Source organism: Triticum dicoccoides, chromosome 7B, assembly GCF_002162155.2.
Source record: "Triticum dicoccoides isolate Atlit2015 ecotype Zavitan chromosome 7B, WEW_v2.0, whole genome shotgun sequence".
Lineage (NCBI taxonomy): Eukaryota > Viridiplantae > Streptophyta > Magnoliopsida > Poales > Poaceae > Triticum > Triticum dicoccoides.
In genome coordinates this window covers 642,584,614-642,596,790 of record NC_041393.1, presented here as the reverse complement: position 1 = coordinate 642,596,790, position 12,177 = coordinate 642,584,614, and the positions used below count along the sequence as shown (strand labels likewise).

At 44.1% G+C, this 12,177-nt stretch overlaps 2 protein-coding genes across 2 annotated transcripts; one reads left to right on the top strand and one right to left on the bottom strand.

Moving 5' to 3' along the window:
- The first annotated feature begins 2,138 nt into the window (after nt 1-2,138).
- On the top strand, nt 2,139-6,284 carry LOC119336123 (geranylgeranyl transferase type-2 subunit alpha 1-like). Its single transcript, XM_037608145.1, has 8 exons — nt 2,139-2,296; nt 2,566-2,725; nt 2,892-3,058; nt 3,132-3,236; nt 3,635-4,438; nt 4,517-4,706; nt 5,296-5,473; nt 5,699-6,284. The coding sequence occupies exons 1-8, from the start codon at nt 2,181-2,183 to the stop codon at nt 6,088-6,090; spliced, it is 2,112 nt and encodes a 703-aa protein (XP_037464042.1). The 5' UTR covers nt 2,139-2,180; the 3' UTR covers nt 6,091-6,284.
- A 292-nt stretch (nt 6,285-6,576) lies between these two features.
- LOC119337904 lies at nt 6,577-7,477 on the bottom strand. Its single transcript, XM_037610147.1, has 2 exons — nt 7,365-7,477; nt 6,577-7,198 (listed from the first exon to the last, which is right to left on the bottom strand). The coding sequence occupies exon 2, from the start codon at nt 7,153-7,155 to the stop codon at nt 6,772-6,774; it is 384 nt and encodes a 127-aa protein (XP_037466044.1). The 5' UTR covers nt 7,156-7,198; nt 7,365-7,477; the 3' UTR covers nt 6,577-6,771.
- Nucleotides 7,478-12,177: the final 4,700 nt, after the last annotated feature.

Sequence of the window (12,177 nt, the reverse complement as noted above, 5' to 3'; positions counted from 1 at the left end):
ACTCTAAAAGGATCAGACAAGCCACAAGGCTTCTTCTTAGTGTTCAAAACAAGGCTTTCCAATAATGGCTCAGCAATGCCATCTGCACCATTAGTAGAAAGACAACTGCTAATAATCTGAGAATTAATACCATCCAGAATCTCTAGATCTAAGCTATCAGGGAGAACAATCTCCGGATTATCATCAGCAAACTAGAGACATCTAGCTTTCTCACTATCAATCATATCCATGATAATAAAGGCTGAAATAAAGTGGACCTTCAAATTAGGTACCAATTATGTTTACCCTATATTTTCTCACCACTTGAAATAACAAAAAAGCAATGGAAAGGACTCCACCACCGGATATTCAAAATGGAGCTCAAGCTCATATGCTCTGCAAGAACTGCAAAAACCAAAAAATATAGCAAAGGAAAGTAAAGATAGAAAATCTAAATTTTTACACAACAAACATATTCATGTCTTCTAGAGTACTTGCGTGCAAAATCATGTAATGAAATGACACGTGCGGCGATCTTGGAAAATTTTAACAAAAATCGATGCTCTAAAAACCGCTCTACATGCCTTTCTACCTACCGCCTCCCCCAACGCAACGCAACGCAAATGCCTTCTTCCTCTCGGCTCACCATCCCTTGAGCATCCTGGAAGTGCCCGGTGAGTGATTGGTTGCCACCTGGCCTAGTGATGACCCTGACAATTTGCTTAGCCTAGATTGTGGGACGTGGCTCCTCTGATGTGCCATTAGCCCACTAACATATGAACCCGGCCCCACACGTCAGTGGGCCAATGTCAGGGTGCAGTACGTCAAAGGATCTGGCTCCAGATTGTGACCCAGACACTTCCTTTGCACAACTAGAAGGAATCGCCTAGCGTCCAAGTGAAGCTGTCTCAATCAATGTCTTCCAACCTTGTTGACCATATGAGCATCTAATAATTCTAGTAAACTATTAAATACTTTCACATGCCACAACAAAACAACCCTACTCATGGGCATCCTCGTCAGACAGAAAATATAAAAATATATTAAGCTAAAGCCAGACACCATCTTTTCGCGGCATGGAGCGCAGAACACTAACCAAATAAACCCTTTATCAACATATTTTCCCAAAACCGAGAGGTGTCGGTGTAGCCTCTTCGGCATTGGTGAGCCGATGGCGGTGATTGCCGGTCGTCCCTGCGTCCCCATACGATTTTCTTGCTTGTTGAACCTCTTTTGTTCCATCACCCTCTTGGATTCAGTGTAAATTATCTGCATGCAAGTCATTTCAGTATATCAAACAATAAGTTTGGTATATTTTTCGAAGTAGGAAGTATTTACACGAGTACGGTAGTTTGGAGCCCGGATTTTTGAAAATAATAATAATAATAGTTTGAAGTTGTAGATACATGTATAATTTTCATTCATAAATATTTTTCGCTTATTTGCAACAACAAAAATGTAGATCTCCAAGTAGAAAATAGCACCCTTGTAAAACCCGTAATTATAAGCCCATGCGTGTAGCATTGCTCATTTTTTGTACACCCTATAAAATTTCATAATGAAAATTAATAGCTGGGTAATTTGATTGGAAGAAATTAGGGTGAAAGGCCCACAGCACCTGAATTAGGGGGTGGGGTGGGGTGAAGAGTTTTCTTAAGAGGCGCGCGGGTAGGGGTGGTGGTGGTGGTGGTGAAGAGTTTAGCAATGAAGATCGTGTAAGCCTAGTGAGAGTCCATGAGTGTAGTATTATTGTACTATTAATTGTGTATTTTTGTGCAAGCTTATCTCATATGGTTAGGTCTTAGGGTGGAACACCAATCAGGGTTCAAGTCCTAGACTTGGTATTTGTGATCGTATTTTTTTGATTTATTTTAGCCCTTTCTACGATGTGCGTCCAGTACGAGGAGACGTTCCCGTCGAGTACGAAATCGTCTATGACGACTTCGTGAATCTTAAGATGATGTGCCGGCTCAGTCCCTCAGATGTGCTCATAAAGATAGTGTGTGTGCGTGCATTCGTAGGAGTGAGTGTTTTAAATTTTGTATTTTTGTTCAATTACACAAATTTTTCATCACCGGATTGCAATTACGGACGATGGGAAGGGCGTATGTGCAAAACCCGTTTACCCCACTGTAGGAGAACTCCTCCCTGCTCGAGATCCAACTCCCCGCGACCCCAGCCGTCACCGGAGTAGCAACGAGATGCACGGCCAGCCTCGCCGGCCGAAGCAGCCGGAGGACGACGCGGCGGCGGCGGCGAAGGCCGCCAAGCTCCGGGAACTTCAGGTCCAGGTCCTCCACAACCACCACACCTGCACGTAAGCCTCCCCCCTCCCCCTCCCCCTCCCGCCCCTCGCTCTAGGGCCCTGCCCAGTCTCTGGCGAGATCGAACTCCGACGAGTCGCTTACCCCACCGCAGCGAGGGAGGATAAGGTCCTCTTGTCCGCTGCTGTTGATTTCGCCCTTCGTTTCCTCGTCATCAGCACGAGGGAGCGAATGTGGCAGAAAGATACAAGATCCAGATTTTAGCCGTCGTGCTTAGTACCACAATGATAAGCCAAGATTTTTGGGTGTCTGGGGTGTTTAGGTACACCGAGGAGGCGCTGGGGCTGAGCTTCAAGCTTCTCGAGATAAACCCGGAGGCCTACACGGCGTGGAACTACCGGAAGCTCGCGCTGCAGCACAACCTCAAGGAGCTTTCTGATCCAGAGGCCATCAAGTCTTCCGTCGATGCCGAGCTCAGAGTGGTATGTGCTGATCTATCGGTTTCAACATTATATCAGACTGTTCTATGCTCTTCAGTAGTGCATTTGCAAGAACTAAAGTCACAAATAGTGGAGAGCTTTTTGTTTTGTGCTCTAGTTGTAGTCAGTTGCTCGATGATCGTCAGTTGTGGGATTTGAAATTTTGCAGGTGGAGCTTGCTCTGAGGCAGAACCCAAAGTCCTATGGAGCGTGGTATCATCGCAAGTGGTTGTTGAATCAAAAGCTTGCCCCTGTGGATTTCAAGCGTGAATACGGCCTCTTGGATAAACTATTAAAGGTGGATGCAAGGAATTTCCACGGATGGAATTACCGCAGGTAAATTTATTCCTATTACAAATTAATGCTAAGATAGCGCTTGCCTGCTTGAACTGATTTCCGCCCTTCACAGGTTCCTTGCAAAATTTATGGGGGTGCCAGAAGAGAAAGAGCTTCAGTACACAATGGATAAGATCAGTGAGAATTTCAGTAATTACTCAGCATGGCATAATCGTAGGTATGTAATTGTTCTGATCTAGATGCACTTCCCACAATTCCATTTGGTGCCTGGATGAGAATTTATCAAGTTAAGCTACCTTATATCAATTTTTTTCCTGTAGTGAGATATGCACAACTGCATTGGCAACTGGACTGATATTGATCCATAGAAATTTCAGTGAATTTGATGTAAACTAGCAAAGGATAACCTGAGGACTTAGTTTCTTATGGTTCAGGCTGAATTGAAGATGCTTACTCTGTTTAACTAGTTTTGCACGTTTTGAGTAATGTGTAGATTGTATTATCTCAACGTTGGTTATTTCATATTGTAGCATTACCTCTCTTTACTAGTTTTGATGATTACTTTTTATGATATGTTGCATTGCGTGCTATAATATCTCACGTGGTGTATTGCAGTATACTTCTGTCCAAGCTGCTAATCCAACGAAGTGAAGGTTTTGAGTCAAAGCAGAAGATCTTCTCAGAGGAGTTTGAACTTGTGATTCAGGCACTTTTTACAGACCCTGGTGACCAAAGTGGATGGTTCTATCACCTCTGGCTTTTAGCTCAGACATCTACCCCTGATAACCCACAGCTGATTTCATCTTGGCCTTCTAATGGTGCAAAGCTCAGTTTATTTCCTACCAGGAAAAATGAGGACCAGAACATGGTGTCTTCCCCGAGCTCCATTTGTTGTTACTCTCTGAAGGAAGGGATTATACCCATTGTGCTTTATTTCAATGATCCTGTCAAAGGATTAAATCCATCAAATGTGAAGTTAAATTCTGATTTTGTGTTTGATAAGGATCTTCAGTGGAGGCCCCTCGTGATAACCGACTCCGGTTATTCTAATTGTTGGGCCACATATCTTGAAATTAGAAACAAAGATTGTAGCACTTCACAGCAATTTTCTGTTGAAGTAAGCATACCCTGCTCAGATGATATCATGTCAAGAAGTGGCTCTCACTGCAATTGCCCTGTACATTTTACATTTACCGTTGAACTGGGAAACAATAATGATGAAGCACATGATATCGATTTGTTTCATGACCCAATCTCCTGGAGTAGCTCAGAATCATTCCAGTCTCATGGGAAACCCAGTTGTGTCGCTTTTGATCAGCTAAATATCACCAGTGCCTTGGTTCAAGAGGAGTCAAGATGGAATTTGGATAGACTATCTGATGAAATCGACCTTTTCAGAGATTTACCTGATGAGAATAGGTTAGGCTCTACATTACCTTTTTCATCGGCTGATTAATGCATTTGACCTCCATTTTCACATCATACTCTCTTCCACAGTAAATTTGCCAAATTGACACTAGCACGGCTATTGCTTGCTTGCGCTGCAATAAAGTCCCGCGGAAGTTCTTTGATTGAAAGGAAGGGATATTGCGAAGAGGCGCTAGGGTTCTTTAGTGACTTGATTAATTTGGATCCTTCTCATAAAAGATATTATGAAGATGAGCGGAGCTTAGTACTAATGGATCAGGTAACATGGAAAATGTTTGAACACAGTTTGCTTAATAGAAGATCTAGACAATTTAGTATCGCTCAGCTTACTTGGTTCTTATGAAAAATAATGGAAGCTTCTAATATTTGTGGAATTGTGTACCCAAAAACATTCATTTCACCATTTTGACAATTTTAGATTCGTTGTTGTTTACAAGTTCTTTTATCCCACATGTAGTTAAGGCCTTTCTTTTTTCGCACTTATAATAATGAGGCTGTAATGTTAAATAAGTGCAAATTGCACCTTTAGTAACCTTATTGTGCTAAACCCAATTAATCAATGTATATTCTTATCATCTGCATAGTTCTTGAAAGCATTTAGTAATCCAGGTAAACTAATTCACACTTTGATCTGGTGATACTTTGAGCTTATCAAAATTTGAATTAACCGTGTGATATTTGCAACACCTTTTGGGACTATGGTCAATCAAGTTACAAAGATAATAGTGTCAATGGAAATGGTGGAGTTTGATTAGTTCACATTTTGCAGTAAAAGATGGTCTGTTCATGTTATCATATCCTTTAATAAATCTTATTTTGTAGCTATCTTACATGTCCTTTTGTTGCAGCTAACATGCGACATGGAGACTTTCATGAAGTACTGTTCAGTCCAAGTTAAATCAGAGTCAGCTCCATTGAACCATGTGCAACTTTGTAGATTGTCTCTAACACGCATTGGGTTTACTGAACGCGTGTTGTGGATTCAAATGCTGGACCTAAGCCATAACAGCCTCAGATCAGTTGAAGGTCAGATTTTCAAATCTTGTAACTCTTGTCTGTACTTTAGAGTTATTTTGATATTTATCAGTATAATGGGACAGTGTATGGTACCTGGAAAGGAACTGCGATTTACAGTTGCATTAAACTAATAGCTACCGCCAACGATAAATTGCTCTGAGTTAGAAGCTGGCATATGATGGCTAAGCTTCACGGTGCAATGTCTACATGAAACTAAAATGTTCACCTTTTCAGGTTTGGAGGCTCTGCAGCAGCTTGTGTGCCTGAACATCAGCAACAACCAGATCAGCAGTTTCACGTCACTCGAACCCCTGACGAAGATAGTTTCTTTGAAAGCGTTGGATTTGTCTTTCAACAAGATTGGAGCTCACTTGATCGACACGACACGTTACATGTGCTCATCTCCATTTTCGCACAAAGTCGAACGGTGTGAAGCCTTCGAGGAGTGCCGAAAGAAAAACGTCAATGTGGAGGAGTTCTGGGACGCCATACTCTTCTTCAAATCCATGGACCTGGTGCAGCTTGACTTCAAGGGAAATGCGGTCGCGGACAAGGATAGCTTTGCAGCTGTCGTGTCGACCCTCAGCCCTTCTCTGAAGTGGCTCAACGGCACATGTATCCATTAGCTGTTCATCGGAGAGTGGAACTTGTGATAGAATGGGGAAACTGGACACTGTACACTGCTATTTTACCTAGCTGCTAATGTCTGATTCATGTATTATTAGTTATAAGCAGCTATGAGAGACTAATACAATTATACTACAAGTATTCCTTAGCTGTTGTTTTCCAATTGTTCCTTTTCAAGACACAATTTTAACCAGTGTGATTACTGTTAGAATCGTACCCACCATGGGCATTTTGGCAGTTACCACGAACCTTCACAGCAGAAAGACTGAAAAAATCAACTAAAAATACTCTTACATAAACTTTCAAAACAATCCAGGCACAGATTCATCTAAGCTTACACAGCTTGAGAAACCAGAAAAAAAAAATCAGAAGCATCCTTCACTTGCTCACTTTATGAAAGCTATGGTATGAGCTTCTATGGCATCAGTTACTAAATTTATGTACAAAATCTTGTTGATTGAAGAACTCACAGCCAGTGACACTGATTAATGAAAGAATATTTTCCCATGGAACAGAAATACGAATACCAGATTCTAGCTGAAATAACAAAAAGTATGCAGGGCAAACTCCAATATGGCACAACTGACTACAAATAAAAGTCACAACAAGGTCTCCAGGCACAGATTCATCCAAGTTACACAGCTTGAGAAACCAGAGGAAAGAAAATTCAGAAGCATCCTTCACTTGCACAGGGACAGCAGTGCCATCTGCTCTTCGATGAAGCAGTCGACATGGCAGGACGAGCGGCAGGACGCCGGGATGAGGATGAGCCCGAGGCACCGCTCCTCCTTGGGCGCCGACGGGGATGAGCGGCGCGCGCTGCGGTACTCCACCGCGTCCTGCAGGATTATGTTCCCCTGCTTGTCGACGCAGTGGAACAGCCCCAGGAAGTAGCGGCCGTCGTTCACCCCGACCAGCATCCTCCGAAACAGCAGCTTCCGCAGCGTCGCGACGTGCTGCGAGCCGCCGCCGGCGGCGTCCATGGGCGCGGCCGAGCTGCTGAGGTGAGGGTCTCCTGCGGTGGACGGGATCACTTGGCCGTCAGAAGCAGATGGTCCTTCCATTGCCCCCCTCCCTGTGCTCTGTGCTGGACTGGGGAGCGGGTACCTGCACGTACGGGTGGTCATCAGATGGAGCCCCTGAAATCCGGTCGGCGAAGCGCCGCTGCGCCGCTGCCACCGGGGTTTGGCGAGGGGGAAAAGAGGGCGGATTGACGGGCGAACGGGGAACGATGTGACGCGGAACCTTGGATTGGGGAGTGCGAGGGACTCACCCGAGCAGCGGGGCGAAGGGCGAGGAAGGTGGCGACGCGCCCCGGCCGGCCGCCGGAGTCGAGGGGAGGGAGAGGAAGCGCGGCGGCCTCGACGGCTCCGGTTGTGATGGGGATCGGAGATGGGGACGGGAGAGTGGGGCGATATGGACGGACGCCATGGGCCTTGTGGCTGGGCTGTTGAATCACAAGGCCCAGTTGCCTATTCTGATTTTCCTTTTGTCTTCATTCTTCTCCCCGCCAGACTTCTAATCAAGATGAAAAATACATAAGTCAAAAAAAGAAGAAGATGAAAACACACGTAAGTAAAAAAAAAGAAGAAGATAAAAACACATACAAATTCAATAAAAGAAGAAGATGGAAACACATAAGCTCAAAAAAAAGAGATGGAAACACATCTTACAAAATATATTGATGAAGAAATACATCTTAAAAAATAAGTAAAACTACTCGCCTAAAGATAATTACATGCGCCTGTTATAGGCAAATTGCACTATTCTCTTAATTTGTTTTCATCCAAGTAGCACACACATGGTGCATTTATTCATTAGATCATAAGTACAAACTGACAGTGCATCAGTGCATGTACATCAAGAGACTAAATAAAGGGCAACATGGACTACGATACAGAGTCAAATACATCTTTGCTTTGTTTATTGAATATACTAACTACGACAACACATGGACATTTTGGCATGCACCTTTATTTGTAAGACTCCATCTCCGGTTGTATTTCTAGCCAATCTTGCCAATTGATTTAGCGTGTAGCCATCTTATGGGCAAATCCTCTTCCAATTAACAACGACAAACACATATACTTTATCGTATACCTTGTCGAAGAGCCGGAAATAGGCAATCCTCCATGCTCTCTTGAATAACATGGCACAGAACACCACCCAAAGACCGATGACAAATCCTATTCCGAGCCCAAAGTAGAAGGACATTGGATCGGAATATGTACTATGTGTCGTTTGAACATCATGCCTTGCTGCATTGTTTCCTGAGCAATTCTTAGGGAGTGGAGGTCCGCAAAGACCATTGTTGCCATCGTACATAGATGGATGTTGTAGATAGAGGGTGTCAAGTTGGCCTCCTGATGGTATTTGCCCCGCAAGATCGTTGTAAGACAAGTCCAAGCTGCTTAAATATGTCAGATTTAACAAGCTTGGTGGTATTTCTCCAGAAAGCTTGTTCCTTGAGAGGTCCAGTGATTGTAACGACTTCATGACCCCAATCTTGTTTGAAATTTTCCCAATCAGGTGATTCTGTGACAAATTCAAACCTACAATTGCATCAAGAGATGATATATCTTCTGGAATCCCACCAGTTAAAAAATTTGATGACAAGTCCATGATCACCACTCTAAGTATTGCATCATCTTGATAATTAAGTTCTTGACTCTTTGTGAACACATGCATATAAATATCATATCTAGGGTCGGTTAAAGAACTCGGACTACCCTCACTTGGCATACCAGTTAAACTTGATAAGTTCCACGGTATGACACCTGATATGCTGTTGCCTGCTAGATTCAGTTGAATAAGGCTACTAAGATTTGTAATGGTTGAAGGAATACTATGAGAGAACGTGTTATAGCTCAGTTGTAGTATCTCTAGGCTCACTAATTCTCCAATCCACATAGGCACTCTTCCAGAGAACTCATTTTGTGACAAGTCAAGGACTTCGAGATTTGTGTTTTTCCGCAAAAATGCTGGGAACATTCCAGATAGCCTATTGTTACTTAAAAGTAACATCATCAGGCTGCTTGTCTCGAAACATCAAGGAAATTCCCCTTCAAAAAGGTTGTTGCTTAGCACTAAGATCTGCAGGTAATGCATTTGGCACAAAGACTCTGGAATTTGACCGGTGAGACTATTGGAAGATAGTCTTAGAAACCATATATCTAAAGCTGCAAAATTTTCCGGGAAAGGTCCCGATAAAGAGTTCATGGAGATGTCCAATATGCTCAGCGACATTGGCAATTGGGGTATTCCACCACTTAGCTGGTTTGAATCCAAATATAGGTAGCTCAATGATGTCATAAAATCCATGTTTGTTGGCAATCTACCATAGATTTCATTGGCCGAAAGGTACAATTTGATAACATTTGCAAATGTAGTAGAAAACCATTTTGGAAGTTTGTCCTTTATACTTGCACTCGTAAGATCCAAAAAAGAGAGACCCACCTGCCCTTCTAGCCAAGCAGGAAACAAATTCATTTGACAATATGCAAAACCAGCTGTAACGAGACTAAATGGTGCCCGCCATTCGGGCTCCGCCACAATCTTCAAGGAATTATAGGATAAGTCTATGTGTTCTAAACTGCTCAGATTTGCAAAGTGTTCTTGTGTAATCACACCTCCAAGTCTGTTACTGCTTAGGTCCAAGCTAGTTAAATTTCTGAACCTTCCAATCTCAGGAGGCACATGCCCAGTTATATGGTTGTTGGAGAGGTCGAGGATGACAATGTTGATGAATTCCTCTATGAAGTTTGGTAGGACTCCAGTGATATTATTGTTCTCCAGATGTAATTCTTTCAACTTGTTAGGCGAACACTGAGGTAACCTTTGGAATGTGTCTCTAATGTTTTCATCCAACAGGCTATTGCTGAGATCTAGGACTTCAAGATTGCACAAATTTCTCATGCTTGCTGTCATGGAGCCCAACCTATCAGTTGAAAAGGCAAGGGCTTGAAGGGATTTCAAATCTCCTAGAGAATTTGGAAACTGGCCATACATATTGGTAGACCGAAGGTTGAGGTATCTAATGCTTGTTATATTCCAAAACCAGCAAGATGCAAGTGGTTGGTCAAAGTCGTTGCCAGAGAGATCAAGCTCTACAAGATTGGTAAGCTCTACAAGATTGGTGAGGTTGGAGTGCAAGAGCGAGTGTTTTGCGCTTTCAAGTGAGCATTGGGATAGACAAAGGACTCTCAAAGAAGGAATCATGTTGGCAACACGAGGCCAATCGGCCACCATGCTAAGGTTTACCATTTGCATGTTGAGGTACCTTAACAAAGGCATGCGGGTTAACCATGAGATATCTTTGGAGTGCATTGGTGGTCCACCCGATGAGACATAAACCATGTTAGCTTGGGAGAGGTCAAGGAATTGCAACTTTGAGAGGTTACCAAGATGAGGCGGCAAATCACTGAAAAATGGTACGCAAGAGAGGTTAAGATATCTTAGGTTCTTGAAAGAGCCCAAGAACTCCGGGACACGACCAGTGGGCCCCTGGAGTGCTTGCACGCTGAGATCAAGGTGTTCCAAATGCTGCAAGGCGAGCAAAGAAGGACTTATCTCACCGACCAAAGCTGTTAGTTGATCATCGATGAGAAGCGTGTTATTTTCGTGCAAGTTGCGAAGATGAAGCTCGAGGACATGCCCGGTGCGGTCATCGCACTGGACTCCCCTCCAGCGGCAGCAGTCCTTCAGCCCATGTCGCTGCCACGAGGCGAGTTGGCCCAACGGGTCTTTGGTGATGCCTCGCTTGAACGCTAGCAAGGCCTCCCTTTCATGTGGCAGACACATCGTGCCGGTGCCGGTGCCGGTGCCGTTGGCATGGCTGGCCGGCTGGCGTGGCACATGCACCAAGCCATTGGAGGTGAAGGGAATGGTGGAGGCTGCTACTGCAAGGAGGAGCAAGAGCTTGGTTCTGGCTGTGGGACACATGGTGTGTATACGGTTTGGGTCACGGACTCACGGTTGCTCCGGTGGTGTGCTCACCGTGCGCCTGGTACATAATTTATACTACAAAAATGGCAGTTCTTTTTAACTAAACAATTTTAGTGAAGACAACGGCTACCACGCAAAAAAAAAGGTCAGGACAACTGAGAGCAATATTACTAGTACGTACAAAGCTAGAATTTTTTAGCTACCCAGGGAGTCAAGCTTGTTAAATGATAGGCTTGCTAGTTAGACGTGACACATATGTCACGATGTTATGTGCGTGTAATGTGTGCGTGTGTATCTTGTAATCTTGTAAACCAAGGCAGGTTGTTGGTAGATCTGATCCTATCTCTTGTATAGCTTGGAGGATGGGTCAAGACTCCAACAACCTGCCGCGCATGTACTCCTTGTTCTATATAAACACGCACGCGTCCCTGCAACGATGCATACGCTTACCGCAAACCAATTCCTCTTACAAAGCTAGCCCATGTAAAATGTTAGTCCGTCACCGGTTTGAGTGGCTTCGATGCAAGCCATAAGCTTGACACCAACATCCGTCACATTTCTCTTGTACCACCACATCTATTACTAAACTAACAATGACGGATCATCACCTCATCCGATCTCGATGCGACTCCATCGTTGATATATATTTTAATGGACTTTTAAGATGGCTCACGGAAGGCGAAATCATTCTCGTTGAACGAATCAGGGCAATACCCTGGACATGCTATCGAACTCTAGATATGGCACCCTCACACGACTAAAACGCCAAAGAAGGAAACCATACCTGTCATCCACGAACCAAGAACCTATCACACGATCCACCATCTTTCAGATGCCGCCGATGCAGACAATTTGCACCCGCTCCTGGACTACCTCTCAAGCTCCGCGCCAGCGCTGGAGCAAACGCCCTCGCAACGGCCGAGCCCGAGGACACACGTCCACCACGAGGATGCCGCCGCCACATCATTCTTATTTGAACAGACTAGTTTTCAAATCCATCCCCAACCATAGGACCAATCGCCTCGTCGAGATAGGATCTGAAGAATCTTTATTTAGCACCACCATCGCCGCCGGCGAATCCAAGACGATGAACAACCCAAAACCTTAACTACTAAAGCCTAAAACGATCTACCCAGTGTGGA